Here is a 20,873-nt window from a genome sequence, read left to right on the forward strand (position 1 = left end):
TACAAAGCAACTAAAGATGGTTAAACTGCTAGCATGTTTCTCTTGTGTTTTAACGGCTAGAGAAAAAACCTAGAGAAGACCTGGAGAAGAACATCCAGATAGGCTTGGACTTTATACATTTCCCTCACTAGAAAAGCCTTAAGATCTGTTGAACTGCTGTTGAGAAAGGGGAGTTCATGAGAGCCCTTAAGAACACCTGTTGGAAAGGGCAACTGAGTGGTTCCTTGGGTTGAGCATCTGACTCTTGGTTTAGGATCGGGTCATGGTCTCATGGGTTGTGACACCAAGCCCCTTATCACACACTCTCCCTCCACCCATGTTGCCATTCTCTCTCTCCAAGAAATAAAGAGAAAGAAAAAAAGAAAAAGAACAAAGAAAACTTCGTGGGACACTATTTCTGCCTGACGTTACTCTATACACATAAGAGAATGAACAATGAGCACTATGCTGAGACACTGTTTTAGAAAGAGAGGGGAACTGTGGTGTCAGCACAAGGGTAGACAATGACTGACAGTGGACACTGAGGGGTGGGCTCCATCAGCGGTCACCTTCATGGGAGACCAGGCAGCCTTGTGCAATAGCATGGCCCCTCAGCAACTGGAAGGCAGGGGCTCCCCAGGTTCCGCTGACACCCTGGACATTCTATTCAGTTAGTGCTGGTGAAGACCAGTAGCTGGCTTTCTCGGTGCTCCTCGGTCATTCCGGTTGGAGTTGGGAGATACGATCTGTGCCTTTGGCTCCCACCTCTGGCATCTTGAACCTCGGTTGTCTCTCAAGTGCTGTGGGCTATTGCTCCAATTGTTCCCAACAGTAAGTAAAGGATTCCTGTAACCTCACCCCTCAGTCCTGATTAAACCAACTTGATGTCACTGGTTTTTAACCCACTGTGGGTATGGGTTTCTTCTTCTCAGTCCCCAGTTCTACCTCTTCTGCCACGGGTCACCATGGCAGCCCATCCTGGCCCTCTGTCTGAGGCAGGGGCAGAAAGCAGCCTCCAGGAAGTCAACTGGTAGCTTCGGTCACAGCTGGAAAAAACCAGCCAGGACTTCCTAGACCTCAAGGAAAAATCCCTTGTATCTGAAGCGACGGCCTACTCCCTGGCCAACCAACTGCGGAAATATAGTAAGTCCTGCTAAGTCTTGGTCCCCAAAGCCATAGCTCTGTGTTCTCCTTCTGAGAAATGCAAAGCCTCTCCAGATGCTCTCTGCCCCATTTCCAATGACAACACAAATTCCATTCTGACCACAGTCCGAGAAAGGTAGAAGTGAGAATTTGACCCTCCATTTGCTGAGGAAGGGAAAACCAAAGACAAGTATTTTAGCATCCTCCGCAGGTTAGCAGTGACCTATAGGGTGGCTTAGAGCTTGAATCCCAGTTCTTGACTCCTGCTGCAGACCCAGAGATGACTGGTCTTGTGAGGACCTTTTCTGTCCTGTAGCAGTCCTTCATATCAGTTGCCATAGGACTAAGGAACTCCATCAGGTCTCTGTTCTCGATGTCCCACTGGGAAAGCATGGAGCTGGTTGCACTGCGGAAATATGCTGATGGTCAAGGCGGCACTGGGGTCATGAGGAGGAGGGAGGACTACAGCGGGTGACACTACATGCTTTCAAGGAGATGGAAGTGGGGTCTGCCTTCCCCGAAACTGCGGTATCCATGAGGGATGCCATCCACACAGGGATTCCCCAGGTGAGAGGGAACCCAGGCTCATGCTTTTCCCTTCCAAGCCCATGGAGGCCATATGAAGCCCAAGGTAAGGTTGGCAGCATTTTGGGGAACATAAGACAATCTGTGCGATGTCCTCTATCTACCACTGAGCTAGAGAACTTTCAGTGACGTGGCAAAGAGAGCAGGCACAGGCCGAGGCCACCAGACACTTGGCAAGTGAGAATGAGGGTGAGAGGGGGACACCAGCCCCAGACACCGCCCAAGCCACTGGGTGCGCTAGGCCCTCTCCCACAGGCAGCCTGAATTGGGGAGCTCAGATGCCTGTTCATGAGGAGGGGGCTTCAGAGACAGAAGGAACCCCGAGATCAGGGCATGCGCACATCCCAATGACAGGAAGGAACCCTACAATACTGAGGCTGAATTTTTGCCATTTGCTCACACTTTGCCTTCCATACAGAAGGGAATTAAAAACAACTGAGGTGGCAAAAAGAAAGAATTGAAACCTGCTCTTTAGGAAAGTGAAGAGATGATGACCTTTCATGGAAGGACAAGCCAAGTTTTGTCTACAACTTTTCTGATAATCATCACCTAACTGAGGGAAGCCAGTTGTGAAGATGATGAAAACAGTTACCACCCGAGGGCTTGGGGTGGAGGTAACACAGCAGAGGGATGAAGAGCATGGGCTCTGGGTCAGTCTGCCTGGACTCAAATCCCTGCTGCCTAATCTTCCTGTGTCTCAGTTTCCCTGTTAGACTACTACCGTCCTGCGGTCTACTTCTCTCAGTCACAATGAATACTGAGGAAATTCTCGTATAGCTCTCATAGCAAACAAACCCTGGAAGCATGTAAACTCTGTTCATAATTCTACTGCTTCTACTTCCATAAACTTGATTAGGATTTGGCCATGTTCCTTTCAGGTCTCTCTGGGTTTTTGCCTTCTAATGTACACTGGTGTATCAGGCTGATATTTTACCGTTGAGACCCTTGTGCAGTACAGAAATCCCAGCTCAGGGGATCCCCGTTGGTCCTGGCATCCTGGGGGCTTTACTTAAGGTCCCTCCTTAGAGTTCAATGAAGAGGCAGCGAGGCTTGCTAGCGTGGCCAAGATTGCAGCTGGTATCAAGGGATACGAATTCTGACTCTGCCAAATACCAGTTAATCATGGAGTACAGCTCTTCTCTGTATCTCAGGACTGCTCTTTCCTGGGCTCAAAAATGGGGAGTGATCCAGTGTGTAGTAGTTGGGACACTCCATCCGCAATGAGGTGTGGAGCTCCCAGCACACGGCCTGGTTGCCAGGTTCTATTTGTCGTAGGGTGCAGCCTGCCTCCTCCCTTGAAAGCAGCGGGCATAGCAGCATGTCCAGCTTTCCACTGAGGCAGGCATCTCTGTTTCTCAGAGTGTGAAAAGTCCAGCGACCTCATCAAATCCATGCTGGGGGAGAAGGTGTTGTGTGAGAAAGACAAGCGGGCAGAAACGTTCCCTGAGAAGCTCAGGTAAGGAGGGCCCTGTGTGGGAGGCTGGAGGGATGCTGTGGGCCCCTCTGACTAGTGGCAGCTACAAGTCTGGGCCCGGAGAAGGGCAGAAACCGTCATGGAAGGCACGTTATACAAACATCTAAGACAATTTAGACCACAGGAAATGATGGTAAACTATGGACTCCAGTGACTCAGAGCCTCATTCTCTTTTTTTAATAAGGATTTCAATCCGAGGGGCTTGAAGCGGGACGGAGGGGTGGGAGGCTGGGGTACCAGGTGGTGGGTATTAAAGAGGGCACAAATTGCATGGAGCACTGGGTGTGGTGAAAAAATAATGAATACTGTTATGCTAAAAAATAAATAAAAATTAAAAATTTTTTTAAAAGGTTATCTTCCATCCAAGAGCATGGAATGATCTTCCATCTTTTTGTGTCTTCTTCGATTCCTTTCATGTGTGTTCTGTAGTTCCGCGAGTACAGATCCTTTACCTCTTTGGTTAGGTTTATTCCCAGGAATCTTATGGTTCTTGGTGCTATAGTAAAGGGAATCGATTCTCTAATTTCCCTTTCTGTATTTTCATTGTTAGTGTATAAGAACGCCATTGATTTCTGTACATTGACTTTGTATCCTGCCACGTTGCTGAATTGCTCTTTGAGTTCTAGTAGTTTGGGGGTGGAGTCTTTTGGGTTTTCCATATAAAGAATCATGTCATCTGCAAAGAGAGAGAGTTTGACTTCTTCATTACCAATTTGGATATATTTTGTTTCTCCTTGTTGTCTGATTGCTGTTGCTAGGACTTCTAATACTATGTTGAACAAGAGTGGTGAGAGTGGGCATCCTTGTCGTATTCCTGATCTCAACAGGAAGGCTACAAGCTTTTTCCCATTGAGGATGATATTTGCTGTGGGTCTTTCATAGATAGATTTGGTGAAGTTCAGGAATGTTCCCTTTATCCCTATACTTTGAAGCATTTTAATCAGGAACGGATGCTGGATTTTGTCAAATGCTTTTTCTGCATCTATTGAGAGGACCGTGTGGTTCTTCTCTCTTCTCTTATTAATTTGTTCTATCACATAGATTGATTTGTGAATGTTGAACCATCCTTGTAGCCCAGGGATGAATCCCACCTGGTCATGGTGGATAATCTTTTTAATGTGCTGTTGGATCCTGTTGGCTAGGATCTTGTTGAGAATCTTAGCATCCATATTCATCAGTATATTGGTGTAAAATTCTCCTTTTTGGTAGGGTCCTTGCCTGGTTTGGGGATCAGGGTAATGTTGGCTTCATAGAAAAAGTCTGGGAGTTTTCCTTCTGCTTCAATTTTTTGAAACAGCTTCAGGAGAATAGGTGTTATTTCTTCTTTGAAAGTTTGGTAGAATTCCCCGGGGAATGAATCCGGTCCATAACGGCTCTTATTTTTGGGAGGTTTTTTCACCACTTCAATCTCATTACTAGTATTGGTCTATTCAGGTTGTCAATTTCTTCGTGATTCAATTTTGGGAGTTTATACTTCTCCAGGAATGCATGCATTTCATCTAGGTTGCTTAGCTTATTGGCATATAACTGTTTATAATAACTTCTGGTGATTGTTTCTATTTCTTTGGTGTTCATTGTGACCTCTCCTTTTTCATTCATAATTTTATGTATTTGAGCTTTCTCTCTTTTCTTTTGGATTAGTGTCGCCAATGGTTTGTTGATCTTATTTATTCTTTAAAAAAACCAGATTCTAGTTTCATTGATAAGTTCCACTGTATCTCCGGTTTCTATCTCATTGATCTCAGCTCTAATATTGATGATTTCCCTTCTTATGTGTGGAGTTGGTTTGATTTGTTGTAGATTTTCCAGTCTTTAAGGTGTAGAGACAGATGCTGTGTTCTGGATTTTTCAATTTTTTTGAGGGAGAGGAGAAAGAAAGAAGTCGAGAAGATATAGTGGAACAAGTTCTTCATGAAAATTTTCCCAATCTCAGGAATGGAACCAGCGTTCATGTACTAGAGGCTGAATGGTCTCCACTCAAGATTATAGATTCCAGAAAAACATCAAGACAACTGATAGTCAAATTGAGGAATCATAATTGTAGGTATAATCTCTTGAAAGCTGCTAGGACAAAGAGGCTCCATACTTAGAGAGGAAAGCCCATCAGGATAACATCAGACTTGTCCACAGAGACCTGGCAAGCCAGAAAGGGCTGGCAAGATATATTCAGGGCACTAAATGAGAAGAACATGCAGCCAAGAATACTTTCTCCAGCAAGACTGACATTCAAAATGGATGGAGAGATAAATAGTTTCCAAGACCGGCAAGGCTTAAAAGACTATGCAACCATCAAGCCAACACTTCAGGAAATATTAAGGGGGATTATATAAAAGAGGAAAAATTGCAAGAATACCATTAAACAGAAATATAGAGACAATCTACAGAAAGAAAGACTTCAAACATAACACGATGTCAATAAAAACGTGTCTATCAATAATCGCTCTCAATGTGAATGGCCTAAATGCACCCATGAAATGTCACAGACTTGCAGATTGGATAAAATGACAGCACCCATCCATATGTTGTCTACAAGAGACCCATTTTGAACCTAAAGATACACCCAGACTGAAAGTGAAGGGATGTAGAAGCATCTTTCATGCCAATGGGCCTCAAAAGAAGGCTGGGGCAGTGATTCTCATATCAGATAAATTAGATTTGAAACTAAAGACTATAGTCAGAGATACGGAAGGACACTACATAATCCTTAAAGGGGCTATCCACCAAGATGATCTAACAATTGTAAATATCTATGTCCCCAATACAGGAGCAGTCTATTACATAAGAAAACTGTTAATCAAGATAAAGAGTCATATTGATATGAATACATTAATAGTAGGAGATCTTAACACGCCTCTCTCAGAAACAGACAGATCATTGAAGCAGAAAATCAATAAAGAAACAAGAGCATTGAATGACACATTGGACCAGATGGACCTCATAGATATATAGAAAACATTCCACCCTAAAACAACAGAATACTCATTCTTCTCAAGTGCACATGGAACCTTCTCAAGAATAGACCACATACGGGGTCACAAATCAGGACTCAACCGATACCAAAAGACTGAGATGATTCCCTGCATATTCTCAGATCACAATGCTTTTGAAACTGGAGCTCAATTACAAAGAAAAGTTTGAGAGGAACTCAAACACCTGGAAGCTAAAGACCACCTTGCTTAAGAATGCTTGGATCAACCAGGAGATCAAAGAAGAACTGAAACAATTCATGGAAACCAATGAGAATGAAGACACTTTGGTCCAAAACCTATGGGATACGGCAAAGGCGGTCCTAAGGGGGAAATACATAGCCATCCAAGCCTCCCTCAGAAAAATTGAAAAAACCAGAACACACCAGCTGTTTCTATACCTTAAAGAACTGGAGAATCAACAACAAATCAAACCAACTCCACACATAAGAAGGGAAATCATCAAGATTAGAGCTGAGCTCAATGAGGTAGAAACCAGAGATATAGTAGAACGTATCAAAGGAACTAGAAGCTGGTTTTTTGAAAGAATCAATAAGATCGATAAACCATTGGCCACACTAATCCAAAAGAAAGAGAGAAAGCCCAAATTCATAAAATTATGAATGAAAAGGGAGAGGTCACAATGAACACCAAGGAAGTAGAAACAATCATCAGAAGTTATTATCAACAGTTACATGCCAATAAGCTTAGCAACCTAGATGAAATGGATACATTCCGGAAAAACTATAAACTCCCAAAGTTGAACCAAGAAGAAATCGAAAACCTGAATAGACCGATATCTAGTAACGAGATTGAAGCAGTGATCAAAAACCTCCCAAAAAACAAGAGCCCAGGACCCGATGGATTCCCCAGGGAATTCTACCAAACTTTCAAAGAAGAAATAACACCTATTCTCCTGAAGCTGTTTCAAAAAATTGAAGCAGAAGGAAAACTTCCAGACTCTTTCTATGAAACCAGCATCACCCTGATCCCCAAACCAAGCAAAGACCCTACCAAAAAGAATTTCAGACCAATATCGCTGATGAATATGGATGCTAAGGTACTCAACAAGATCCTAGCCAACAGGATCCAACAGCACATTAAAAAGATTATCCACCATGACCAGGTGGGATTCATCCCTGGGCTACAAGGATGGTTCATCATTCGCAAATAAATAAATGTGATAGAACAAATTAATAAGAGAAGAGAGAAGAACGACATGGTTCTCTCAATCAATGCACAAAAAGCATTTGACAAAATCCAGCATCCGTTCCTGATTAAAACACTTCAAAGTATAGGGATAGAAGGAACATTCCTGAACTTCATCAAATCTATCTATGAAAGACCCACAGCAAATATCATCCTCAATGGGAAAAAGCTTGTAGCCTTCCTGTTGAGATCAGGAACACGACAAGGATGCCCACTCTCACCACTCTTGTTCAACATAGTATTAGAAGTCCTAGCAGCAGCAATCAGACAACTAGGAGAAATAAAATGTATCCAAATTGGTAATGAAGAAGTCAAACTCTCTCTCCTTGCAGAAGACATGATTCTTTATATGGAAAACCCAAAAGACTCCACCCCCAAACTACTAGAACTCAAAGAGCAATTCAGCAACGTGGCAGGATACAAAGTCAATGTACAGAAATCAATGGCGTTCTTATACACTAACAATGAAAATACAGAAAGGGAAATTAGAGAATCGATTCCCTTTACTATAGCACCAAGAACCATAAGATACCTGGCAATCAACCTAATGAAAGAGGAAAAGGATCTGTACTCGCGGAACTACAGAACACTCATGAAAGAAACTGAAGAAGACACAAAACGATGGAAGACCATTCCATGCTCTTGGATCGGAAGAATAAACATTGTTAAAATGTCTATACTACCTAGAGCAATCTATACTTTTAATGCTATTCCAATGAAAATTACACTGGTATTCTTCAAAGAGCTGGAGCAATAATCCTAAAATTTGTATGGAATCAGAAGAGACCCCAAATCGTTAAGGAAATGTTGAAAAACCAAAATAAAATGGGGGGGCATCACGTTACCTGATTTCAAGCTTTACGACAAAGCTGTGATCACCAAGACAGCATGGTATTGGCATAAAAACAGACACATAGACCAGTGGAACAGAGTAGAGAGTCCAGATAGGGACCTTCAACTCTATGGTCAATAATCTTCAAAAAAACAGGGAAAAATATACAATGGAAAAAAGACAGTCTCTTCAATAAGTGGTGCTGGGAAAACTGGGCAGCTATATGTAGAAGAATGAAACTCGACCATTCTCTTACACCGTACACAAAGATAAACTCAAAATGGATAAAAGACCTCAATGTGAGACAGGAATCCATCAGAATCCTAGAGGAGAATACAGGCCGTAATCTCTTCAATATCAGCCACCGCAACTTCTTTCAAGATATGACTCCAAAAGCAAAGGAAACAAAAGTGACGATGAACTTTTGGGACTTCATCAAAATCAAAAGCTTCTGCACAGAAAAGGAAACAGTCAAGAAAACAAAGAGCAACCCACAGAATGGGAGAAAATATTTGCAAATGACAGTACAAACAAAAGGTTGATATCCAGGATCTATTATGAACACCTCAAACTCAACACACAAAACAGACAATCATATCAAAAAATGGGCAGAAGATATGGACAGACACTTCACCAATGAAGACATACAAATGGCTATCAGACACATGAAAAAAAGGTCATCGTCACTAGCCCTCAGGGACATTCAAATTAAAACTACACGGAGATATCACCTTACACCGTTAGAATGGCCAAAATTAGCAAGACAGGAAACAACATGTGTTGGAGAGGATGTGGAGAAAGGGGAACCCTCTTCCACTGTTGGTGGGAATGCAGGTTGGTGCAGCCTCTTTGGAGAACAGTGTGGAGATTCCTCAAGAAATTAAAAATAGAACTTCCCTATGACCCTGCCATTGCACACTCCTGGGTATTTACCCCAAAGATACAGATGTAGTGAAAAGAAGGGCCATCTGTACCCCAATGTTTATAGCAGCAATGGCCACGGTCGCCAAACTATGGAAAGAACCAAGATGCCCTTCAACAGAGGAAAGGATAAGGAAGATGTGGTCCATAGACACTATGGAGTATTATGCCTCCATCAGAAAGGATGAATACCCAACTTTTGTAGCAACATGGACGGGACTGGAAGAGATTATGCTGAGTGAAATAAGTCAAGCAGAGAGAGTCAATTATCATATGGTTTCACTTATTTGTAGAGCATAATAAATAGCATGGAGGACAAGGGGAGTTAGAGAGGAGAAGGGAGTTGGGGTAAATTGGAAGGGGAGGTGAACCATGAGAGACTATGGACTCTGAAAAACAATCTGAGGGGTTTGAAGTGGCAGGGGGGTGGGAGCTTGGGGTACCAGGTGGTGAGTATTATAGAGGGCATGGCTTGCATGGAGCACTGGATGTGGTGAAAAAATAATGAATAATGTTTTTTCTGAAAATAAATAATTTTTTTAAAAAAAGGATAACATCACCAAATTCAAGGGGCAAGGGACCATTTGTGACCTTTGGCACAGTGAGCACAGGAACAATCTTATGAGACAAACACTTGCTTTACCTTTCACACAGTCAGCCCTGGCTGACGACAGCCTGCCATCCTCTCTTCCCACAAATGCTGTCTTTTGGACCCTGCCATTCTCCTGACACACCAGTTAACACCAGCCAAACTGTACACGCTTCTGGGTCTGGCACTGAATTCACGGCTTGCTGCCCCCTATGGAGTTTTCCAGGGAAATGCGTGTGCCCCGAGTGTGCAGCTAAAGGGGCATCTCTCTGAAGCGTGCTCTGGAGGTCAGGAGGAAAGATGCATGGGATGTCCAGGGCATGAACAGGAGCACACTCTGATCCAGAGGAAGGCTTGATTAACCTTCTACTTTCTCTGCCACAGACACGTCACCACACAGGCCAGAATCCGGCTTTGAGGGCTCATTGGGAAATTCTGGAGAAATCTCTATGAAAAAAGCTCTTATCTATTGTTGTCACCTTTGCATTTTAGAACATTCTCTGTGTTCTCCCAACTTAGGCTATGTCACCTGCTGATCCAAGACCAGGCGAAAGAACTGACCCGCTTATATAAGAAGATTCGGGAAGGGGAAGAGGTTTCCCATCTGCTTGTTCAGCACCTGGAAGCCCTCCTCATCCATGATGGCGCTGAGCATTCCCAAGGGCAGGGCTTGCGAGGGCAACTGGCTGAGGGACGCAGGCTGGCCAAGTGCCTTGCCCGGAAGCTCAGCCCAGGTGAGACAGCCACAGACCCCTGACTGCACTGTGCTGCTCCGAGTCCCTGGGCTGCCAAGAGACTCCCCGCCTGCCCTCACACTCTTGGCAGCGGCTGTCCTCTTGGCAGCGGCCTTCCTCTTGGCAGCGGCCTTCCTCTTGGCAGCGGCTGTCCTGGGTTCCCCATCGCACGTGGGGCCATGAGAGGACCAGGACTGGGAGGTGGTAGCAGAGGGGAGCAATGCTCGGGGGGCACGTCGCCCTGGTCCACCTGTCTGCTGCCTCCCTGAGGGGACACAGCCTTTCAGGTAGGAGGAAGCATCGGCCAGTGTTAGAGCCTGGAAAGGGGAATGTGACAGGAGGGATCCTTGCTAGTGTGCCAGGATCGCTGCAGAAGTGGGAGCTTCCCAGACTTAGCCCGGTCTGTATTAAGCCTAGGGGAGAGAATGAGTTTTCCTTTCTCCATAGCTCTCCCCTCATCTGGCATTTATTTCAAACAAACTTGTTGCCACTGTAGTCACCAGATGGGAAAATTACTGAATGCACTTCAGACCTAAAAGAAAGGCTCTGACAGTGAGGAGTTGGATGAGGTACTGGATGCAGTAGAGCTTGGAGTTGGGAACCCAGTTGAGACTGGAACACTTTTCATAGACAGATGTCCCCTTGAGGACACCGAAGCCCACGTGGGCATCCATGAAGTCCCCGGTGGAGGGATGGGGAAGAGGGGGTGGTCCTTTCATGAGGACAAGGAAGAGGCTCCGTGTGAGAGCCGTGAATGCACAGAGAGTCTCTACGTGCGGTGGGACTTGGGGCATGCTGCACGACACGGTTTGCCGAAGTCAAGATTGACCCTGGTCGAGCATCCCCTGATATGGACAACAAGAGACAGTAGAAATAGTTGCCCAGGTTCAGTGGTGCTGACCTCCAAATCAGAGTCACCTTTCTGATGGATCAGAAACCCAGGTCACAGCAATTCCTAATGACACTGTTCTCAATTCAGTAGACTCTCTAGTCGTGCAAAGTCACTTCTGTCTCTCGGGCCATTGGAGCCCCAGTGCCTACAGCAATAATGTGGGAAATATCTGAAGGGACAATTCTGGATTTCTTTACAGAAAATTATGACCACGAGGGGGACGACGACGACAATGATGATGAAGAAGAAGAAAGAGAAGAAGAAACAACACTGACTATCTTACAGTGTATGTTTCTCTGAAGCAAGGCAGGATCCTGAAACTTCCCTAACCCATACACAGCCCACTTCTTTGCAACATCTTCTTTGGAATAATCTTCTTTGGAAGATTATTCTCATTTGATGCTGGGTAGATTTAATTCATTGCTTTAATCTCAATGGCTGATTCTGCTAAACCATTGACCTACAGCATTTCAGGTGGAAAAAGTCTAAATACCACAACAACCCTCTAGAACGCAGCCAAGGACTTCCCCACAATCTCAGGGAAGAAGAATCAGTCTTTTTGCACAGACTCAAGACAGGATGCTGTGAGGATGGCCTGGCACGCCAAGGATATTTGTTGAATGGCGCATGAGAGCAATCCCAGTGATGGCTTACAGGGCCCTAAGCTCTCTGGGATGATTTCTCTCACACTTGCCTATAATTGCGCTGCTTGTAGTTCTGCCCTGGGCTACATGGGACATGTAGAGGGCATCTGTGAAGGGGAATCTTCTAACTGTAATGCCTCTTTGTTTATTTGCAGACAACCAAATGGATCAGGAGGGGCTGAAAGGCCAGGACTCCGTTGCCACTAGGTAATTCTGAATACTTAGGGGCTGTGAAATCCAAAGTGGCAACCAGGGAAAAGCAGAAAGTGCTCAAGAGAGAGAGCTCTCTTACCCATTGGGTCAATGAGAAATGATTCATTTTCACCATGTTTTCAGTCTTCATTCTGGTACTTGGATTGCTCCCAATTTCTGAAGTACTTCTCTAGTTGAGGAACCCATAGTCAGCTGACCTAGCTGAACTAGTACATCAGAGAGTTCACTGTACTCGCTCATTCTCCACTTTGTGCTCTAGACAGACACGCATGTCTACTTTCTGCCTTTTGGATTTAGCATGCTGACATGTGTGCATAGCATGAAAATATCATAGCCATGAGACAACACACTCTATCACACCACAATATTGAGGAAAAGAGGCCTTTGTGGCCCGAGGTTCCGGGGACAGCCTCCTAACCCCCGGAGCAGCCACCTCTTGGCCACTACAAGCCTAACTCAAAGCCATTTGAATGAAGGGTTGGGAAAGCCGCCATGCTGGGACTCTGTACGTAGTGAGTCATGGCTGGATGGCACAGAGATCATTCAGTGTCTTTCTTCACAAGTTTGGTGGCTTGTATAATGAGCACTTACTGTCCTTCCTATCTGCTACCCCTGTGACAAACACACCTTGTCGCACAAACACAAGAAGATTTCTTTCTCTCTTTAATGGCTCAACCTCTCTGATTTCCAGGCCACTCCCTTCTGCTTTCCGTCAAAGCCAGACAGGACATAGCATTCAGATCCCTCTGAGGTTAATGTTCAGTTCTCCCCACCCTGCAGGCTCACCACACAGCTGCTAGAGCAGGACACCTCACGGGACACTCCAGATGAACGCTACCTGACATACTCAGTGCTTCCCGACCTGTCTGACTCCTACTGGCCTTACAGGAGCTCCGCCATCTTCTCCCCAGAGGACACACAAGTCTGTTCCTCTCTGCAAGTGGCCAGTGAGTACTCTATTGTCAAGGTGATAAAGCTCCAGCTGGACACAACACCCACACAGATCTCCTATTCTTTGTACCCTGGACCTCTACTGTGCCCAGATAGGTCATCCATCATCCCTGTGAGCAGGCCCTGGATAGACATACTGACCTTAGCTGGGCTCTAGAACTGAGTTTTAAGCCCAGACATCAGGTGGGTCAGGGGACATTGCTCTCTTCCTACTCCCAGGGCATGCCCATGTCTCCCTGGCTTCTCCATCGGGTCCCGGGGCCCACATCAGGCACCACACACTCAACTCACCTCAGCAAGAGGACAAGAGAAGGTACCTGTCAGACCTCATTTGGATGAAATTTCTTTTCTCACCTTTAATAACCTGTACATTTCATCTCTGAGCCAGGCCTTGAGGAACCCAAGCCTGAAGCAGTCAATTGCCATTCTGGTCCAAGGTTACCTAGTTTTGCTCTTCTCAGCCCCATTCTCTAGCTCCTTTAGGATCGCTTGCCTTCCGAAATGGTTCTCCAAAAACCCACCACAAGCACTTCCACTGATACCTTGTTCATGTGTTTGCAGAAGCACAGCTGAGCCTTAGCATTCCCCCCAACCCCACATGAACTGGGGCAACATTCTGTGCAGCACCAAAGACTCACATGAAGTTGAGGGTTTGTAGTTGCCTTCCATCTCTTCAGGCTCAGTGTATAAGTGCCACTAAGCCTTCTACAACTTGGCATCTGATGAGAGAAGGCTGAATACTGCAGTAATCCTTGTAGGACAGAGAGAGGCTTACTTCCCAGAATCTGTGAGAACAGAGAAATTAAAGTGTTTACACCGACTTCTGACAGGGGAAACTGTGATGATGATCTCCTACACAATGGCTCAGGCCCCGAAATCAAGGCAATTACCACAAGGCAATACTGGAGGCACCTTCCAATATTATTTTCACTACATCTGTCCCCACATTGTGCATATCTGAGTGCCTGCATCGCATCAGACACTGGATTACTAATGGACAGAGAGGGATCTTCCTACTCACTGGTGCTGACTGTATCTCTTTACAGAATATCAATTGAATCATGAGGAGGAAGAAGGCGAAGACCCGCTATGCCCCAGGTAACTCTGAAGAATCTTGGCTTCTTTCAGTGGTGAATTGAAGGACTGTATTTCAAGGAACAAATAGAAACTGACAAACCTATCTCTTTCATCCCTTCTCCAAACACAAACCTTCTCCTTGAACCATGATGTGTATCTTCCCTATGTTACGCATCTCCGTTCCTATAATGGACTCCTCCATTTCAGTCACCTGCAGTCATTTGACCTGCATGAATTGACTAGTCAGTGGGATTCTCAGCATTGCCCTCTTCTCCTCTTTTATAAATCTACAGAGAGAGGCAGAGCTGAGTCTCCCTCCTCGGTCTTACCACATTGAGGATACACTGCAGAAAAGAATCCCTAGGAAAAATGTCATGTCACGTCACATCACGTCACGTCACGTCACGTCACGGTAGTTAGAGAAAGAGGACCTGAAGACACGAGATCGCTCCAGGCTAATCGCTCCATAAATGGCATCCTGTGTTCACTAGGTCCCTGAACATAACAGCCACTGAATTTATGCAAAAGTGTCGAAGTCACCATTAAAATGCTCGATACATACTCTAAGCCTTGACTTCTATTCCACCATCATTCAGTTTGTTTTCTGAAGCTTAGATCTGTCGCCTCTACCCTGAGATCCTTCTGTTCTCTGTACTTCCCCCTAACAGCCATATCTGCCCCTGAAACAGGAGGGTAGTTTCTGCGGTGAGTAGTGGCTGTGCTCCTTTCTTATGACTCTACTTCTCAGCCTCCCATCTGAAAGAGTAGGTTTCTGGGGTGTCTCCTTGTTTTCATGTTCAGATCTCCCCACCCTCCCAGGCCCAGCACAAAGCTTCCAGAGGTGGAAGAGCAGGACTACCAAGGAGACTCGCTGGATGAATGCTATATGACTTATTCAGCCCTTCCTGACCTGGCTGACCTGCATGGGACCTTTGCGAGAGCTGACAGAAACTCCTTCGATGATATGGACGATTCTTCTGCTCTGGAAGTAGCTAGTGAGTCCTCCATTGTCAAGCTGAGAAAGCTCCAACTCAACCCCCAAGCTGACCCCTTATGTTTGCTATCCCAACCTCTGCTTACGCTGACATGTGTCATTGCTGTGTAGGAGTTGGGTAGACATAAGATTTCAGTCAGGCTCTAGGCCAGTCTTTACAACACAGATATGAAGTGAGGCACGGACCTGCCCTTTATTCCTCATCCCAGGCCCTAATTATGTCTTCTGACATACAGTAGGACATTGGAGTCAAGGTAGATGTCACAACTCACACTCATTTGTGATGCAACGCCGGAGGTGTCTTTGCTCCTGATTTCCATTACATGTCTCTCCTCACCTCCAGGGATCTCATTTTTATACCCAAGCAATGGACCTTGATTTTTTTGTCCCTTTTCAAAGATGCTGTCAGCTTTACCTGCATCTTTGGCTTTGTCGTTTCCCTGGTTTGACTGCTCTGATTCAGTGAGTCATCACAGCTGTATCATGACATCCACACCTCTGCCATCAGCTTGCTTGAATGGTTCCCTGAGCAAGGCTGAGCCCAGCCATTCCCCCTCCCCATGCATGGCTCCCACGTCTGTGTACTTGAAAGAATTGTACACAAAAGATTCCTCTTGATTTGAGGCTTTGCAGATTCAATCCATCAGTCTGGTCTCTGTGTCTTAATGCCTTTCAACCATCACACCTAGAGCATCTCATGAGATAAGGTAAGGTGAGAAGGCTGCAGTACGTTTTTGAAACTCAGACAAGCTCTCCCCCAGAATCCACGGTAAAACACACACTTCACTCTACACAAACTCTCTCTACGTGGCCCCACCACTTCAGGGAGCTCATGCTCGAGGCCTAAGGAAAGCAAACTGTGACACATTCCCAAGACACTCCCGGAGGCCGCCTGGAGGGTTTCTCTCACACTACCCTCTGCCCCATTAAGGAAAATTATGCCTGAGTGTTAGCTGCAGCGGATATTGCACTTTAACGTACCGATGCCATTCCGTTTAATGTGACTGTCCCTGTCTCTCTTTAGTTGTAGAAAATCACAATGATCTTTTGGAGGTAGAAGACCAAGACCTGATATGCCCCAGGTAACTCTGAAGATTCATGGGCTTTAATTCAATGGTGACATCTGGTGATCTAGGCAAATCTATAAATTGCTAAATATGCCTCTCTCACCCATTCTGACTTGCACAAAACGATCCATTAGCAATGCTTTCTGCTTTTCTGGGGCACTACTATAAGCCCCTTTCTCAATCCCTCCCAAACCTGGAATCTGCAGTCCCCTGATGCACGTATACTAAGTACACAGGACTTCTTGCCTTCTCACGGGCACACTTTGATACAAAGCCAGCCAAAGATGCCATTTGTCTCTGCTGCTTTTGCATTATGACGCAGGTAGGAATTCATGGCAAGACAACTGTTTAGGAAAAAAAAAAATTCGTGTCTCCCTCTTTAGGCAAGTAGGCCCTGGACATACAAGCATTTTAGGAATCTCCAATGCTGCCATAGCCTGGGGTGGTCTTGCTCCTTTCTGCAAATTTCAGCAAGGCATAGGCCAAAGTGCTGGTGCTGCTTTTCTTGTTTTCTGAGTGTGCTGTTTTTTGGGACGGTGGTGCACTGGGGAGGTTCAGACTCTCTTCCTTTAAACTCCCATTTTGGCCATGCTCTGACCACCTCTTGCTCTGGCTCCCTCTTTCCTTCCCTGATCTATCTCTGCTTCATCCACACTCTGTCCCAGATAGAGGCAGAATGGTTCGTCTCCCTTGATGAGGACTTCCCGTTTATTCTCTGTGACCAGTCCCTCCTCCCCAAGGCCCAAACCCACTGGGACTCCATGTTGATTCAGCCTTCTTGTTGCATCTCTAGTCCTCCCTGTAACTCAAGGCTCTGCACAGAGCTGCCCGTGGTAGAAGAGAATGACGTCCCACAGGACTCCCTGGACGAATGTTATTTGACTTCTTCAGTTGGCCATGACCGGCCAGACACCAGGAGGCCTTGTACAAGTGCCTCATCCACACGTGACAAGGAAGAAACCTTCGAGGGTCTGGATGTAGTTGGTAAGTAACCCCATTGGGAGGGGCACAAACTTCCTGGGAAGGGAGGGTCCCAGGAAGCCTGCCTTCTCTGTATCCAACAACATAAATAGGCTGCGAGATGCAGCCCTGCCAACAGGCCCTGTAGACTCATACTGGTTTGAATATGCTCTTGGATTTTATTTTCAAAACACTGGGACACCCGGGGGTTAAGCCTCCAGCTCGCGATCTGCGCTCAGGTCCACATCTCAGGGTTCTGAGTTCAAGCCCCACGTTCTGATCCACACTGGATATGGAGCCTACTTCAAAAGAAAAGGCATCATGTGGGTCAGACAAGTTTCCTTTCCTTCTGTCCCCCACTATCGTGTGTCACCTGCCCCCTCATAAGCAGCAGGCTGTTGGGTCCAAGTAAGGTCAGAGAGGAGAAATGGAGAGAAAGGGACAAAAACTCAACCGCCGCTTTCGCACCTGGAGGCGTCTGATAACCAGCCCCTTTCTTTCCAAGAAGAGACTTTTTCAACCCATGAAATTCTATGGCCACTTGTACGACTTGTGTATCTCTTGCAAGCTCTCTGGTCTCCACACTGCCTTGCGACTGCTCCCTATGGGCAGCACCTGTGCTCTTTCTGCTGAGCTCAAAGTTTATCCTCCCAGGGTGTCCTTACTCTGGAGTAAGTTTATCCTCTCCAGGCCTTACTCTGGAGCATTTACATGGAAGATCCTGAGCACCCAGTCCTGTCTGTCCCCTGTCCCATGGATTCAGTGAAGCCAAGGCTCTAGTCCCGCTTTTCCTCCCCCATGGATGGTGGGTTTTTCACCCACTGTGCAGCATCAGTGATGTTTTCCCAGCACGGATACGGTTTCAGTCACGTGTCCACTCTTGGTGGCATAATGCTCTAAATGAGCAGCAGCTTGTGCACCTTACGTGGCTTTTGGCATCATTCAGGAGCAAAGCAGAGTTGTTTCCCTCTCCAGGATCTTCAGAAACGTGGAGCCTGATGAGTGTGACCCCCTTCCGGCCACGCTCACACAGGTGCGAAGGCCAAAATCCACTTCCCGTCTCTTCCCGCTCAGGCTATTTTCTGGACTTCCCTTCTGGGAGAAAAACGGGCCCTGTTAGGAGACTTTCTTTGCTGAAAAAAAACATGTGCTAGGGCCAGCAAGGAGTCCATGATGTTCCTTATTGTATCAATCTGCCTAATTCAAACATTTCTTAGGCAGTCAAACTGCCTAAGAAATGTTTTGTCCCTCAACTTTACCTGGACAGTAACAACCTTTCCGCCCTAGGACTACCTTCTCCCGAGTTTCCCCATCCTCCCCGAGGGCCAAAGAAACCAGGATCCTCAGTATTACAACAATTCAGGAGGCACAAATGAAACACACAGTTATATAGTATTCTCCCAGGGGCAATAGAATCCAGATGCGTGGGCGAATGGAAGGGCAGGCAGAAATTGCAGATGAGAAGCTTCAAAAGGCTTCAGAGCTTGGAAAAGCCCCCATAAGTTGGCACATGCTACCTTTCTGCAACTCCCTCTTCTAGGTGTACCTGAAGCCTCGAGGCTGAACTTCTTCCCCCGTTCTTTGTTTCCGCTCCACACGGACAACTCCTTCTCCCTAAGCCCTGAAAACTCTCCAGATCCTTCTCTCTAGGCTCTCAGATCAAGGTTACTATGAACAGAATGATAGGCATGAGCTACTGGGCCCATCCGAAGGCCCTGCAGAGTCAGGGTGGTGATTTTCACCTCAGGGACTCTGCAGCCTGGTCACCTGCCAACCCAGCATCCACAGGCTCAGAGACAATGGGGACATCTCCTTCATAGCCATGATGCCTGCCTTTGTACCTGCTCCCAGGGTGGTCTCACAGACAGGCAGGGGCATCAGACATGGGTGTTCTGAGAGCACTCAGCTAAGGATCCCTGGGATGGATCCCATTGAAATCTCTTCTCCCTTCAGCTCCGATGCAGTCTCCCTGTCACCAAGAGGCATCCAGTGGAAACTTGACTTTCCCAAGAGCACAGGGGCAAAGTTCCGGGGCACAGACACAGCCAAGCACCTCGGAGGCTGATTCCCTGTAACTGCAGCTGGACCAGCATTTGGACCATGGTGACAGCAGAGCCAGGCTCAGCCTCTCCTCTGCCATCAGGAGCCTAGACGCCAAGATGGACTCTGGGTACCAACGGCCGCTCCTCCGAGGTGAGAGGGAAGGAGACTAGGAGCTCTAGTCCCTGTATTGGTCATCACAGACTTGTGGCTACAGGTTCCAATGGGCAAAGGTGCAATGGGCTAAGGTTGAACCCCCACGATGCTGCAATACAGCAAGGTGAGCAAGAGCCTGGTGTTCAGTATCAGCTCTGAACCAGGTGCTGGCCTTGCCACTTCCTGGCTGTGTAACTGGCCAACTTCCTCCTCTTCTCATGCATTTTCCCTTCAGTCCACTTACTGAAAACCACAAAAAATGGGGTCTCCGTCTCATTGATGTTGGGAACATAAAATATAATTCATAGGGGCCCTGATGCAACAAAATTGCCTGACAATATGTATGAATTTGTCACATCTAATCCTCAGATGCCTGTGGTGTTTCAACTCTTGGAAATGGTGTCAGGGCATTGTTTCATGTGGGGAAGAGCAGTTTTAGGCAGATCTACTATCACCAGATCCCATCCTGTCTGCATTTCTCAGAAAGGCTCATGTGCCCAGTTTTCTCTCCTTCAGCATCGTCAAGCCAATCTGCCCTGTACGGTGCTCACAGACACTGTAGAAATACTGGCCTCACAACACTGCGTACTACTGATTTTTGGTTTTTCCTTTTCTAAGCTGATAAGGGTCCACTTTACCCCATGAAGTATACATATCACTCTCTCTTCTGGTCCTCCATCTAGTCCATCTGCTCCCTTCATCTCCAGAGCCTCCTGCCCAGCCCCCTGCTCATCAGGATCCACCTCTGCTCAGATGTCCTGAAGACTGAGCGTTTCCACCCTCCTCTGCATCCTGTCTTCCTTCCCCACCAGCACTCAGAGACCCTTCCTGGAGCCTGGGGTGCCTTGGGGCTCCTCGGGCAGGAGCTGACCTCACTGAGAATTGAGGAGACGCAGTTCCCAGGGGGAGGCTACATCAGTAGCAGCACTGTGGCACCAGGGAGGACCCTGGAGAAAGAGCTCAGTGAGTGCTCGGGGAAGCCCAGCCCGGACCAGGGCCTTAGAACTCACCCTCCTTACTGTCTTCTCCCTGTGGCCTATCACGTCTCTTTGGTGCCCACCGTCCTGGCCCCAACTCACCCACTGTCCCCCTCCCTCTCTCTGAGACTCGCCTCCCATGGAGGCCTGAGCAAGAAACAAAGCTCCATGCCAGCTCCTTGGTCTGCTCTGCTTATTATAACAAAAATGCCTCAGACAGGCTGACTTCTTAACAACAGAAATTGGTATCTACCCGTTCCAGAGGCGTGCCAGAATCGCAATCAAACAGGGACGGGTTTTGGGGCCTGGTGACACTGCCTTCCTGGCTCAGAGGTGGCAGGCCTCTGGCTCTGTCTGCACAGTGCAGAGAGGCGACGGAACTCTGTGAGGTCTCTTTTATAGGGCGTGAATCCCTTGTAGGGGAGGAGCTGCCTCCCAAAGGCTCACCCCATCATACCATCACACTGGGG

The 20,873-nt window shown here is 46.6% G+C and overlaps 1 protein-coding gene across 1 annotated transcript; it reads left to right on the forward strand.

Annotated features, from left to right (window-relative positions):
• Window positions 1-944: 944 nt before the first annotated feature.
• On the forward strand, window positions 945-19,305 carry LOC122899175 (neuroblastoma breakpoint family member 6-like). The gene is given in 11 exon segments (XM_044236783.1): window positions 945-1,122; window positions 3,067-3,163; window positions 10,218-10,432; window positions 11,524-11,610; window positions 12,124-12,175; window positions 12,962-13,128; window positions 14,179-14,230; window positions 15,029-15,204; window positions 16,228-16,285; window positions 17,064-17,254; window positions 19,184-19,305. Coding segments are annotated over 11 exon segments (1,395 nt in total).
• The last annotated feature ends 1,568 nt before the right edge of the window (window positions 19,306-20,873 follow it).

This window comes from Neovison vison, chromosome 2 (genome assembly GCF_020171115.1).
Source record: "Neovison vison isolate M4711 chromosome 2, ASM_NN_V1, whole genome shotgun sequence".
NCBI classification, from domain to species: Eukaryota; Metazoa; Chordata; class Mammalia; order Carnivora; family Mustelidae; genus Neogale; species Neogale vison.